General features: G+C 43.6%; 1 protein-coding gene across 1 annotated transcript in view; it reads left to right on the forward strand.

The window, feature by feature from the left end:
• The window catches only part of LOC126252450 (solute carrier family 22 member 7-like), a 170676-nt gene that overhangs the window by 57758 nt on the left and 99892 nt on the right, over positions 1–13026 (forward strand). Inside the window, exon 4 of the mRNA XM_049953344.1 lies at positions 4640–4797. Coding sequence (XP_049809301.1) covers positions 4640–4797 — 158 coding nt within the window. The remainder of the gene's footprint in view (positions 1–4639; positions 4798–13026) is intronic.

Consider the following 13026-nt stretch of genomic DNA (forward strand, 5'->3'; position numbering starts at 1 on the left):
TAATAGAGGATAGCAATACCGTCAACATATCTAATCACTGAATCCTTTCACCCTTAATTTTAATGCTAATTCTAAATTTTCTTTAATGTTCTTCATTACTATAGCTATGTAAGTATTGAAACCTAGAAGAATATTACTTGGTTTTCCTGTCTTATTCTCTGCCCTTAAATTCTTGTACCTACTACACACACAGAGTCCGTGATGATGTCACGAACTTTCACGTCAGGAAACGACTGAGCCCAAAGCCGTATGCGAAAAACGTTTTAATACTGCTGACTGTGGACGTCTTCTACTGCAGTCCCCCTGCTTTCGATATTTTGGGAGGATGTATTATGGGTCAAAACAAGAGAGAAAAGTCTTGTAAGTCTGAGCTCAAATGTGCAAACCTTAAGAGTTACGAGCGCTTGTTCGTCTTTGCTACTGTGAAACACATCTCTTTTACTGAACAAGTGTTCATAGCTCGTAAGATATGCATTTTAGAGTCCATGTTTACTGGACTTCTTTCCTATTTCGATCCACTCTACATTCTCCCAATAGCTTGCAGTAGAAGAGATCGACTATCAGAAGAATCAGAAGATATTCGCTTACAAACAATTTTCCCTAACAACTTTCGACTCAGTCTTTTCCAGGCGATGTGCCTTACTTCTAATTGGTACATATTTACCCCCCCCCCACCCCCCACCATCACGCCTGAAAGTTTGGAGCACATCATGGGATCTATAACATCATCATGGAATTTATCTGTATATTACTCGTGTTTCCCTATATTGTCTTGGAAGCACCATCACTGAAGACATGAGATGCTATCAGGAGGTGAAAACACGCACTGCTGGAGCGAAGGAGGCATTCAATAGAAAGAGGAGATTGTTATTTGGAAAACTAGATAAAGGTGTGAGGAAAATACTTTGTCTGGCGTGTGGCACTCTATCGGGCAGAAACGTGGAACTGAGACAAGAGTATGAAAAAAGTTAGAAGCATTTGAGACGTCTATGAGGAGGAGAATGTTGACGACAAGCTATAGAAAAGGAGTGATTAACGGAAGAGCGTTGGAAAGGATTGATGAGAGGAGAAGACTGCTGCAGACTATAAGAGAAAGGAAAAAAGAGCTGGTTGGGACATCCGCCCAGAGAGACATGCTTGTTAAGAGACGCTGTGGAAGGTCTAGTTTGTGTAAGGAGATTGAGAGAATGGAAGAGATTCAAGATGATTGACTACATCAAGGGAAGTGGAATTTATGTGGACTTGAAGACGATGACAGAAGACAGGAGAGCACAGACAGAGAAATGCTTGCTAAGAGACGCTGTGGTAGGTCTAGATAGTGTGAAGAGATTGAGAGAAAGGAAGACTGACCACACAAGGGAAGCGGAAATTACGTGGACTTGAAAAGGATGACAGAAGACAGGAGAGCACGGTGAGATACCATGTGAAAACCTGGCTAGGGGGAGAACACTGATCACGATGATGATGCTTACCTATCAGGAACCTCATTGGGGACACGTATAAAAAAGGCTTGAGTCAGTACTGTCGGACTCCATCACTTTCATTGGTAATAACTACAACATTTCTGCATGTAGAAGACAGGTTGTTACGTTAACACTGTTCATAAATGTCGTGCCTTATGATCTGGATGACAAGAAGACAAAGTTCTTCACTAAGAGTCAGAATAACAGAAACACACATATTTACAGTGATTAAGTATCTTTTTGACAAACATAATTACGCTCATACTTATGCGTGCTACTCCGGCTAAAAAAAGCTCAAAACAATTACCTGCTCACAAGTCACAGATTTATACGGAACTCGCTGTCACGGAGAAGTGAGTTCCTTAGTCAAAGAGCGGATATTGTTTATTGCAAGTTTGAACACTACTTTTGACATTTATAGTCTAGTTTAGCCAGCGTGTGTGTACAGGGCAATCACAAACAGATTGAAAAGCTTATAAGGGTGTTGTACGGTAGGTTTCGCTGTGAAACAACTGTTAAGAAGAAAATTGGATGGGTTGCGCCTCTCCGGGTGCAATTTCAAGTGGCCCGCCAGGTACAATTAGCGTCAGTTAGTCTCATAGCGTAGGTGATACCTCACGAGACAGCTCAGCCTTTGGCTCGGGTTGGATTCCTAGTACCGGCCCATTTCCAGTTTCTGTATCACTCTCTTGTTCCGTTTTAGCAACCCAAGCGAAGAATACGTTTCGCGACACCGTATCTGGCGGCCGCTTGAATTTGCGCACGCAACGATTTGATTGGCTGACTTCAATGCTAATTTACTCTGAAACGTATCATATTTTTTGTTAACAATTATTTCCCAGCAGCCAGCCGGTGTGGCCGAGCGGTTCTAGGCGCTTCAGTCTGGGACCGCGCGACCGCGGTTCCAGACTGTAGCGCCTAGAACCGCACGGCCACAACGGCCGGCAATCATACACTGCTGGCCACCGTAAATGCAACACCCTGAAGGAAGCATCCGAATCAAGTGAAATTTACACCATGGGTTTGCAGCGATGAGATATGCAACTAATTAGAATTTCAGCGCAGACCCACATCACGCGCGCCTGTGGCGCCACCTCATAGCGTCATTTAAGGCTTGGCGATTTCGACGAGTGTACGTTCGGCACGTGTGTTTACCTTGTGGTTGTTTCACAAGACGATCAGTTATGCCTCGTAGACAACAGCGAACATCGTTTGATCAAGTATCCGAGTTCGACAGAGGAAGGATAGTGGCTTACCGAGATTGTGGTTTATCATACAGAGAAATCGCTAGTCGTGTTGGACGAAACCAAACAACTGTAATGCGGATATGTGACCGTTGGATGCAGGAGGGTACGACGGACCGACGTGGTCGATCGCATTCACCTCGGTGCACCATTGCACGTGCTGATTGGCAAATTGTGCGCATGGCAGTGACGGATCGCTCAGTGACATCCCGAACCATAGCACAGCACATTGCGTCTGTAACGCATCATCCAGTGTCTGCGCGTACCATTCGACGCCGTTTACAGCAGAGTGGTCTGTCCGCAAGACGTCCATTGCTTCGTCTACCATTGACGCAGAACCACAGACGTCTCCGTCGCCAATGGTGTGATGACAGACGGATGTGGACGGCAGAATGGAATGACGTTGTCTTTACTGACGAGGAACGCTTCTGTCTGCAGCACCACGATGGTCGGATTCGAGTGTAGAGACACCGTGGAGAGAGGACGCTGGACAGCTGCATTATACACCGCCACACTGGTCTTGCACCGGGTATTATGGTATGGGGCGGTATTGGATATTACTCTCGCACGCCTCTAGTACGCATTTCCGGTACTTTAAATAGCCGGCGCTACATATCCGAGGTGCTGGAGCCAGTTGTCCTTCCTTACCTTCAGGGCTCGACCACAGCCATATTTCAACAGGATAATGCGCGACCACACGTGGCACGCATTGTCCAAAGGTTCTTCGTCAATAACCAGATTGAATTGCTTCCCTGGCCGGCTCGCTCTCCGGATATTTCGCCGATAGAAAACATGTGGTCCATGGTTGCTCAACGAGTGACCCAGATTACATCCCCAGCTGCTACACCAGATGATCTTTGGCAACGTGTGGAAGCTGCTTGGGCTGCTGTATCCCAGGCACACATCCAACGTCCCTTTGACTCAATGCCGAGACGTGTGGCAGCGGTGATCTCCAACAATGGCGGCTACTCTGGCTACTGATTCTGGCAGGAACCACATGCCACAGACGTCTGTAAACGTAATCATTTGATACTTGGTCAACATGTTATCTACAAAATAAATTTTGTTGTGCTACCTCTTGTCTTTCTTGGTGTTGCATTTACGGTGGCCAGCAGTGTACAACAGTTAGGAAATTGTAATCACAATATTTCTGAGACTTTCTCCTAATTCCCAGTTAGTTGTCGTCTTCGACTGGCAACAAGATTACGCTCTGAGCAAAAGCATGTCGGCGTCTTATATGAGATCACTACTTTAGATAAGCAACCGTGCAAGTAAACTTTAATACCTGTCGCAGCTCCCCGATCTCCTGTCAGAAAGTAACACCGGCAAATAGTCAGTTATCGGCACGGTCTTATTACGTGTTCCAACCTGCTCATTATTTGATACACAGGATGGTTGTAATTAACGTGCAGTCACAGAGGTCCTTCGAAACTTGGTAGATAATCTAACGCGTTAATGCGAAACCGATTTACGCAGGAAGACTCTGGAACAGTTTTTACCAATAGGTGCAATTCTGACGCTGTGATTGCAAGAAAAACGTGTAGTAAACATCTCACATGTATTGGATTAGCATCGGGGTGTGGGCAGAAAAGGTCAGATAAATGAGAAATGCACAATGTTAATTTTACTGTAAATCGCTGCTTACGCAATTTGTTCAGTGTGAGCACCGGACACATCAACGAGATACTGTACAGCGTCATATTTGCACATGTGGCCAAACTTGGAACTAATTTTCTTCCAGCGTAAATCGAGTTCGCATTAATGCCTTGGCATATCGATCAATTTTCGCTGCCACACGATATCTCCAGCCTGAATTGGGCCTCCGTGAGTAACTGAACTTTAATTATAACCAGTCCGTATTTTACAGATAAGGAAATAAATCAGGAAATGTAATTTTCGAGGAGCAAGAAAGACATTACATTCTTGTTGCAGGTATGGACGTCGGCCACAGCAGTTTGCCTGCTTGGTGGGACACATCGTGAGCAGGGTAGCGCTTCTGTTCACGCCATCACAAATCGCGCTGTTTGTCATGGCGGAGTCGCTGGTGTCGGGTGCTGCAGGACTCATGATAGAATCGGCCATTTCTGTAGGTGAGTTGCGGAACAAGATATTTCAGCAGCACGTGCCCCTCGTCTAAAGAACCTTAGGAACAAGTTTTCCTGAAAAAAAAAATCTTCGCTGTCTTCTTTGACTTTCTTCACTCATGCTTCTTACGTTCATTTGTATGTATATCTTTAATACACCTTGTATGAATCACCAACATTTCTACATCATATCTCATGTATTGATCTTTACACGGTGAGATAACTTTTGATTATTAATTTCAGCATTCTACTGTTACTCTTTCCTGTGACATCGTTTTTTCATTGGTTAGAATAATCTTCATTCCGTTCGTTAAAATGTTTGCCTCTTAATTGCTAGCTACTTTCGGTGTTTCTTTTCCATTCTGATATTAAATGACGACCCACACCCTGTTGAAAACACTGCAGTTTGGATTCTTCTCTTGTTTTTTAATGTGGTCCCAGTTTTTCTTGCATACAGTGAGACCCTAAAAATACCTAAAAACATTCAGAGATTGGTCATGGCTTTTGATGAGTGGTTTAATGTACATTATATACCATAGTAATACAATCAAGGCTTTGTGGCAGTACGACCCTCCATTACTAGATGAACAGGTCTAGTATGCAAGGATTGCTTTGTGGAGAGCGAGCCGGGTGGCCACGTGGACTACAGCGTGAGGCATTGTTTGGTTTTTCGCGCATTACGCGAAGACCATATAACTTAAGGTGAAGAGCGATGCGGCCGTGGATTGTGGTCAGCAATATGCACCTTCTGAGAGATAGTTCTTTATTTTAAGTCACGAGATCCAAAAGTTATAGTAACTTGAAAATCGTTTAATATCACGAATACTGAAAAATTAATAAAAATAGTAAATAACAGCTTACAGATGTGAGCGAGCGCTCATTAAAAACGTCTCGTCACAGCAGATCGAGTGCCGTAGTCATATGTTAAGATCCATAAATAATTGAGCTCATAAAAAGCAATAAACAAAGATTGATGGGAAACTGTTTATAAAATTCTATAGAAAATTCATGCCGTAAGGAACGGCACTATATAATATTTTGTGTGACATCACACGTATTTTAAACTAGTTAAGCCATACCATACATTTAACTTGCAATAGTTTTCATTGTTTGCAATTTATTATTAACATTTATCGCCTATAATTAATTAATTGTTATAGATATGAAGATTCTGAGCAGTGGATTGTGTAGATCGCTATAGATTACGTCTAAAAACGGTGCTATATGCAGTTCTATGTTAAAACATTGCAGCACAGATGTAAACAAACAAATCTGCGATAAGTGTCAAGATTTTCCAAAAAATAAAACTTTATTTACGGGCGATAGAATAATCCTAGAAATTAATGTAACATAGTAAATAGGATGTACTTTTTAGCACAGTTCTGATGGTGTACTTATTTCTGTTGAGGGATGTATGTGTCAAAAATTGTAACCTTAACTGGTGAGATTGGTACCTGCACAGCCAAAGCGCTAGACATCCGAGCCTATATAAGCGAGCGGCCCTCTTGGCCTGGGGCTAGTCGTTCGGCAGCCGGTGAGCGTGTGGGTGGCGGAGTTGTCCGGTGGGTGGTGAGCGAGCCCTACTTGTGGGTGGGTGGCTCATGTGGTCGTTTGAGTAAGAATTTTTTTGCGCCGACTTATTTTGACAAAGAGTATTGTGGAAGTGTGCAAGCATATATTTGGTGAACTGGAAGTGCTACGATTATTTGTGTGAGTACGAATTACGTGGTATTCATCGGCGTAAGTGAACATGTGTCGATCTGTGATTTCGCGCCAAAACTGCTAGAACAAAGAGGACAGTGCGACTTGTGGTTCTGTTCGAGTTTATTGAGTAACTTTCGATTATAGCAGCCTACATTACTGCTACTGGGGGCTCGGAGTAAAATTATTATTAAAGTAAAACTGTAAACCGTCTCACCAGTACTAATTTCATTGTGTGAAAGAAAAGGGTGACGCCAATAAATAGTAATGATAAAAACTTAATTGAACTGTGTCATGAAATAGGATTTTGCTATAATAATCGCCAAATTTTTAGTTCCCTAGCATAAACTGTACTCGTGCCTGAGTGAATAATAATTCAAAAACTATAACTAATGCGCGCGTTTGGAACAGTGTACTAATGTATCATGTGTGGAAGTCATCCCCTGAGACTTACGTGAGAGCCAAAATTTGCGCTAACATTTTTAACGAATATTTGTATATGCATATTCGTGTGAACTCTTCAGCCGCACATATTTTCTACCCCGTCGCAGTTTACAACTGCATTTCTACCTTCATTGCAGGGAGCATACCTGCAAACCAGCACAAGTACTTGTGTTAAGAAACGTGTAGTCACTGGTACGTGCTGTAGACGAAACCGTTAAATGCCCACTTGACTCAAACTACAACTGTGCATTGTTCATTATTGTTTCCATTTCTGTTATTAGGTAAGCTATTAGGTATACTTCATCCGTCTTGACGATCAAAGTTTTAAGGCTATATTCTGTTTCTCTGGTGACCTGTTAAAGGTCAAAATAGACACACATTTTGTAATAATTTTGTTAATCTGTCAAAAAGCATGAAGGGTTCGACTCACAGCAGTTCATCAAAAAGGCATCCACCAGCATCTCTACAGATTTGGCACAGGACGAAGTTGGGTCTCACTCAAACAATCCCGATGTGTCGTGTTCTGAATATTTCTGGATATTTCAACAACACCTCCAAACACGAGATACTGAGCCACAAAATGATACCTTAATCCAGTCCAGTCCAAAAACCGAGTGTCCTGAGTAACACGAAAACAAATCGGAGCGCACTGTCATTGCGAAGTCGCCTTGGTAATACGAGTAATTACAAGTAGTTGACAGCTGCACGTGTAGGGCGCGCACGCACTGAATCCTCTCGTCGTTGTACCTCGTGATGTGTGTTTGGCAACCAGGAATGTGTCTGTCTGTTGCAGCGCATCTTCAGTGAGATGTTTCACGCTTGGTAACCTGCTAGCGGTATCAATAGGTGGATAGTATCTGACTCTCGCCCGTCCCACCGTCGTTTACATCATCATTTCGGTTTGTAGACCACATATTTCGTGGATGCCTCCTTTTCTTTCGGATGCGTCCTGCAGCCGTGACGTAAGTGCTGGAAGAAGAAACCACTGACGAATACGTGTCGTAGTCCCTGGGGATTTGGACCACCAGCTGCTGCTTCAACACAGAGCTCGAGGCCTCAGAAAAAATGCATGTAGAGAGCGTGCTGGATGCAGTTAAGGTGCAAAAGTTGGACAAACATGGTTTTGGAATCTTTTATAGACTCCCTGTATCAAGAGCTATCGTAGTAGAGCGCTTCAGTGAGAACTTGCTTAATTTGTGAATAAGTTTCCTGATCATGCTGTCGTAGTAGGGGGAGACCAATTTGTCAGCTATTGATTGAGGCAGTCACGCTATCAAAACTGGTGCGAGAGGAAATGACGTTTTTTCCGAATGTCATGCCAGAAAATTGCTTCTAGCAGACAGAGATCCAACTCGTAAGCTTAACGTTTCAAACCTTCTAGTACCGGTAAGCCTGTTTATTAGCTCTAATATCTTTGGTACCATTTTCTTTGTCATTTTCCGAGATATATGTGGGAGGAAGTACCATGTTGCCTATTCTTTCCCGAAATTGATCTCTCCAAATTGTACAACACCTCGCTTGTAACGCTTGGAGTTTGTTCTGCATCTCGCTCTCAAGTCTATTAAACGATTCTGTAACGAAACGTGCCGCTCTTCCTCCGACGTTCCCCCTCTCCTATATCAGCCTGCGAAGGCTCCCAGACTGATGAACAGTTGAAACATCCCCTTAGAAAAATAAAGAAAGACTGTGCTGGTAAACCACTTACGTTATTTGATTTTCAAACAGCTGAGCTTTTCCGAACGTACTTAGACATTTCTCTCTTTACTTATTCTGATCATCACTAAACTGACACACAATTTATTTTTTAGCGCAACGCAATCTGACTTTCAATAATCCCTACAAAAGAATGGCCCTGACTAACAATGACCTATACCTTTCATGAATCACTTACCTCACAAAAGTCTTCGTTACTCGAACTATTGCAATGCAGCGAGCACCAATACTGCCAGCTAAATAAAGGATTGTAACTACTGAAGGCATAACTACTGATAGGCATAGTTAGCAAATGAAAGATTTTGATAAAGAACAACAATGTATGTACCTTAATAATGTTCAAAAGTCATCATATATATATCAGTTCATGATATCCAGTATTACAAATTTACTTTTTATAATGGACACACGTCCAGATCTTCCGCTCTCAAAATTCTGCCATCTCTCTCCCCACATCCACCACTGCTGGCGGCTCACCTCCAACTGCGCAACGCTACGTGGCGTTATCAACATAAAAACCTAAACAGCCTACTTACACAGTACTTACGAATTGGTCGAACAAGCGCCTTGCAAGCCACTTCCTTTGTCGATGAGTTCACATTTTCTTAAGATTCTTGTATGAATCTCAGTTTGATATCTGCTTTTCCTAGTGTTTTTCTTGTGTGATCTTTGCACATACGGTCCCTCTGGATAGTTGCTCCTGGATATTTTACGGCAGTTGCTGTTTACAGCAATTTGTCATCAACAGTTTAGTTGTATAGTATCAGATTTCATTTCTTATGTATGCGCAATACTTTACACTTCTTTACATTCAGGGTCCACTGCCATATCCTGCACCATTCATCAATCCTCTGTAAATAGATAGTCTCTTACGGCGTTGCTCCTTTCTTATAGACAGTCGCATCGTCTGCAAACAGTCTTAACGAGCTTCCGACACTTTCCACGAGATCGTTTATGTACACCGGAAACAGTGACGCTTCTGTCACACTTCCTTTGAGTACTCTGGAAATTACATCTGTTAATTTTGTTTTGAACAGCGACGTGTTGAGTTCTGTCTGCAAAAAGTCTTGAACCTAGTCGCAAATCTGGTCCGATACTCGGTACGCTCGTGTTATTTTCACTAAACGGCAGTGGAAGACGGTGTCAAATGTCTTTCTGAAGTCAAGGAGGGCGTGATAACCTGAGCGCCGTTGTCTACAGCACTATGGATCTTATGCAAGAACAGAGAAAGCTGAGTTTCGCGAGATCTCCGTTTGCAGAATCCTTGTTGATTTTTACAGAAGAGAGTTTCGTTCTCCAAAAATGTCACAATTTCCTCGGTTACCGTAGAGGAGCGCTTCAGTAAACATAAGGCTCTGACAGCCTCAAAGAGCACCGCGTTGCAAGGAATGTCAACAAAGACAGGGAAATATTTTTACTTTACAAGTATGAAAACGACCTGGTAGTGCTCGCCAAAAATCAGAGACAGCTGCAACACATGATGAACAATTTGGTAGAAACGGGAAGAAAATACGGCATGGAAATCAACATCGAAAAATCGAAAGTGATGCGCTAGTAAAAACGTGAGAAATACTTGAAGATAACTGTTGACATATGGGAACTGGAAAATGTGAATCAGTTCAAGTACCTGGGAAGTTTTATCTCAAAGGATGCCCACTGCACCAACGAAATCCGAGCAAGAATTGCCATGGCCAAAGTTGCTTTCAACAAGAAGAGGACTCTGCTGACCAGCAAGTTGAGTTTGGCATTGAGGAAAAAACTGATAAAGAGCTACATTAGGAACATTGCACTGTATGGAGCAGAGACATAGACCATGAGAAAGAAGGAGAAAAAATACTTAGATAGCTTTGAAATGTGGTGCTGGAGGAGAATGGAAAAGATCAAGTGGACAGATCGCATAAAAAATGACGATATACTGCGAAGAGTAGGAGAGAAGAGAAGTATTTTGCTTACAATTCTTCAGAGAAAGGCCAACTGGATTGGACATCTACTTAGACACGAGGGACTCACACATGATGTCATCGAATGGAAACGCAGAGGAAACGCAGGACTGGGAAGACGAAGAATTCAACATCTGGACGATATGAAAGATGGAAGGAGATACAACAGACTGAAGGAACAAGCTGAAGACAGGGAACAGTGGAATCAGAAATTCTCCGTACGAAGACATGGACCTGCCACTAGGCAGAATACTACTACATAATAATCATAAGAGAGACAGGATGCAAACTGCAGTAGAGTATCTGAGTAGTTAACACCAAATATTCCGTTTAGTGGACGAACTTGTGCAGCAGAAATGGATGGAATTCAAAACCATCTTTCAGTACGCCTGAAACAAGTAAGTGTACTCACAAGGCTTTAAGGGATAGGAGAGACCCACCGTGGTTCGATAGCCGTGTTAGGAAGTTGCTACGGAAGCAAATAAAACTTCATCCATTGACAAAAGCGTCAATAATTCTGGAACTAAAATATTTGCAGTCGATTTGACTAAGAACCCCAAGAGGTTTGGCCTTACATGAAATCAGTAAGCGGATAGAAATATCCTATTCGGCTGCTTAGTGACCGTGGTGACATGGAAATCAAAGATGGCAGAGAGAAGCTCGAAATATTGAGTTCGATAGTCAGAAACGGTTTTACCGCAACGGATTGTAATAACGATGTTGCAGTGCCTGTGTCGTTACGATTTAAGCCACAATGTTCCTTCTGACATGAATGCATATATTGTGCATCATTACGAGAAGAAATCCACCACCGTAATAAGAGCAAAGAAGCGCTGTACCAAATACACGGTCCAGTCACATTAATATGATCACTACGATCGAAGTCAGCTTGCAATAAGCACTCACAAACGGCAGATGGTAACACTAGCATGGGTGGGTGTCTAAAGCTCATCGGGAGACGCGGAAAATGGCGCAGCTGTTATAATGCAGAAACGGGCGTCCAAAAGGGCATGATCATTGGCTTTCGGGTCTAGGGTGGAAGCATTTCCGAAACGGCTAAGTTTGTAAACTGTTCAAGTACACGGTACATGGATTAATGGCGCTATCCAAAAACCGGCGCCGAGGCAACCGTGGAGCACCACGGGCCCTAGATGACAGGTATGAAAGGCGGATGAGGCCATGTGTTCGGTCGAACAGGCGTGCAGCTGTTGAACAACCACTCAGCGAAAGTTGCTGCGTATGGACCTCCACAGCAGGTGCCAGGTTCGTGCACCCGTGCTGACTGCTCTTCATCGGCGACGAAGGCTGAAATTTTCACAACGACGAAAATGGTTCAAATGGCTCTGAGCACTATGGGACTAAACTTCTACGGTCATCAGTCCCCTGGAACTTAGAACTAAAAATGGCTCTGAGCACTATGGGACTCAACTTCTGAGGTCATTAGTCCCCTAGAACTTAGAACTAGTTAAACCTAACTAACCTAAGGACATCACAAACATCCATGCCCGAGGCAGGATTCGAACGTGCGACCGTAGCGGTCGTGCGGTTCCAGACTGTAGCGGTCGTGCGGTTCCGGACTGTAGCGCCTAGAACTGCTCGGCCACTCCGGCCGGCGCACGACGACGACAAGTGGCCATTTCAGATGAATCACCTTTCATGATCCATTGGACAGACGGCCGTTGACGTGTACGGTGTGAAATGCCTGAAAGCTAAGGGTCAAATCCGGAGCAGGGAACGTTGTGAAGTGGGGAATGTTTTCGTAGTATTCATTGGTGATCTTGTCATTCTGAAGGCATAATGGATAAAAATAACTATTATCTATGCTGGGGACCATCCCTTCACATAGTTTGTTTTTCATCGACACGATGGCATTTACCAGTAGGACAATGCAACGTCTCACAAAGCTTGCAACGAGCGTACAAATTTCGAAGAGCACGAAGATGAGTTTACGCACCACTCTTGCCACTGAACTCCCCTGATTTAAGGCCAGTCGAGAACATGTGCGACCAGCTCTATCGGACTGTTCGCGTCATAGATCCTCAACCGAGGAACCTGGCGAAGATGCGCACGGCACTGTAGTGGGCATGGCTCCACATCCCTGTCGGTGCCTTACAGGACATCATTGACTCTCTAACAGCACGTTCCGCAGCAGTCGAAGCTGCACAACAGGTGGATGTGATTGTGCAGTCTATGTATGAAAAGGCAGCGCATAGAAATACGGTTTCGATCGAGGCCTACGAGAAAGACAGGCCGCGGCGCGCTAAGTCACGAAGGTAGTCCTGCGCTCGCTCGCTCGCTCGCTCAAATCAGCTGGCGAACTACGTTTCTACACGTGTTAACTCGTAACTAGGCGTATCCGTACAAACGAAAACTGAACCATCTACTGGAATCCGCTATTATGGAATCTTACTGTTATTAGTCCTATAATGATGGGAAG

The sequence above is a fragment of the Schistocerca nitens genome, chromosome 4 (genome assembly GCF_023898315.1).
Source record: "Schistocerca nitens isolate TAMUIC-IGC-003100 chromosome 4, iqSchNite1.1, whole genome shotgun sequence".
Lineage (NCBI taxonomy): Eukaryota > Metazoa > Arthropoda > Insecta > Orthoptera > Acrididae > Schistocerca > Schistocerca nitens.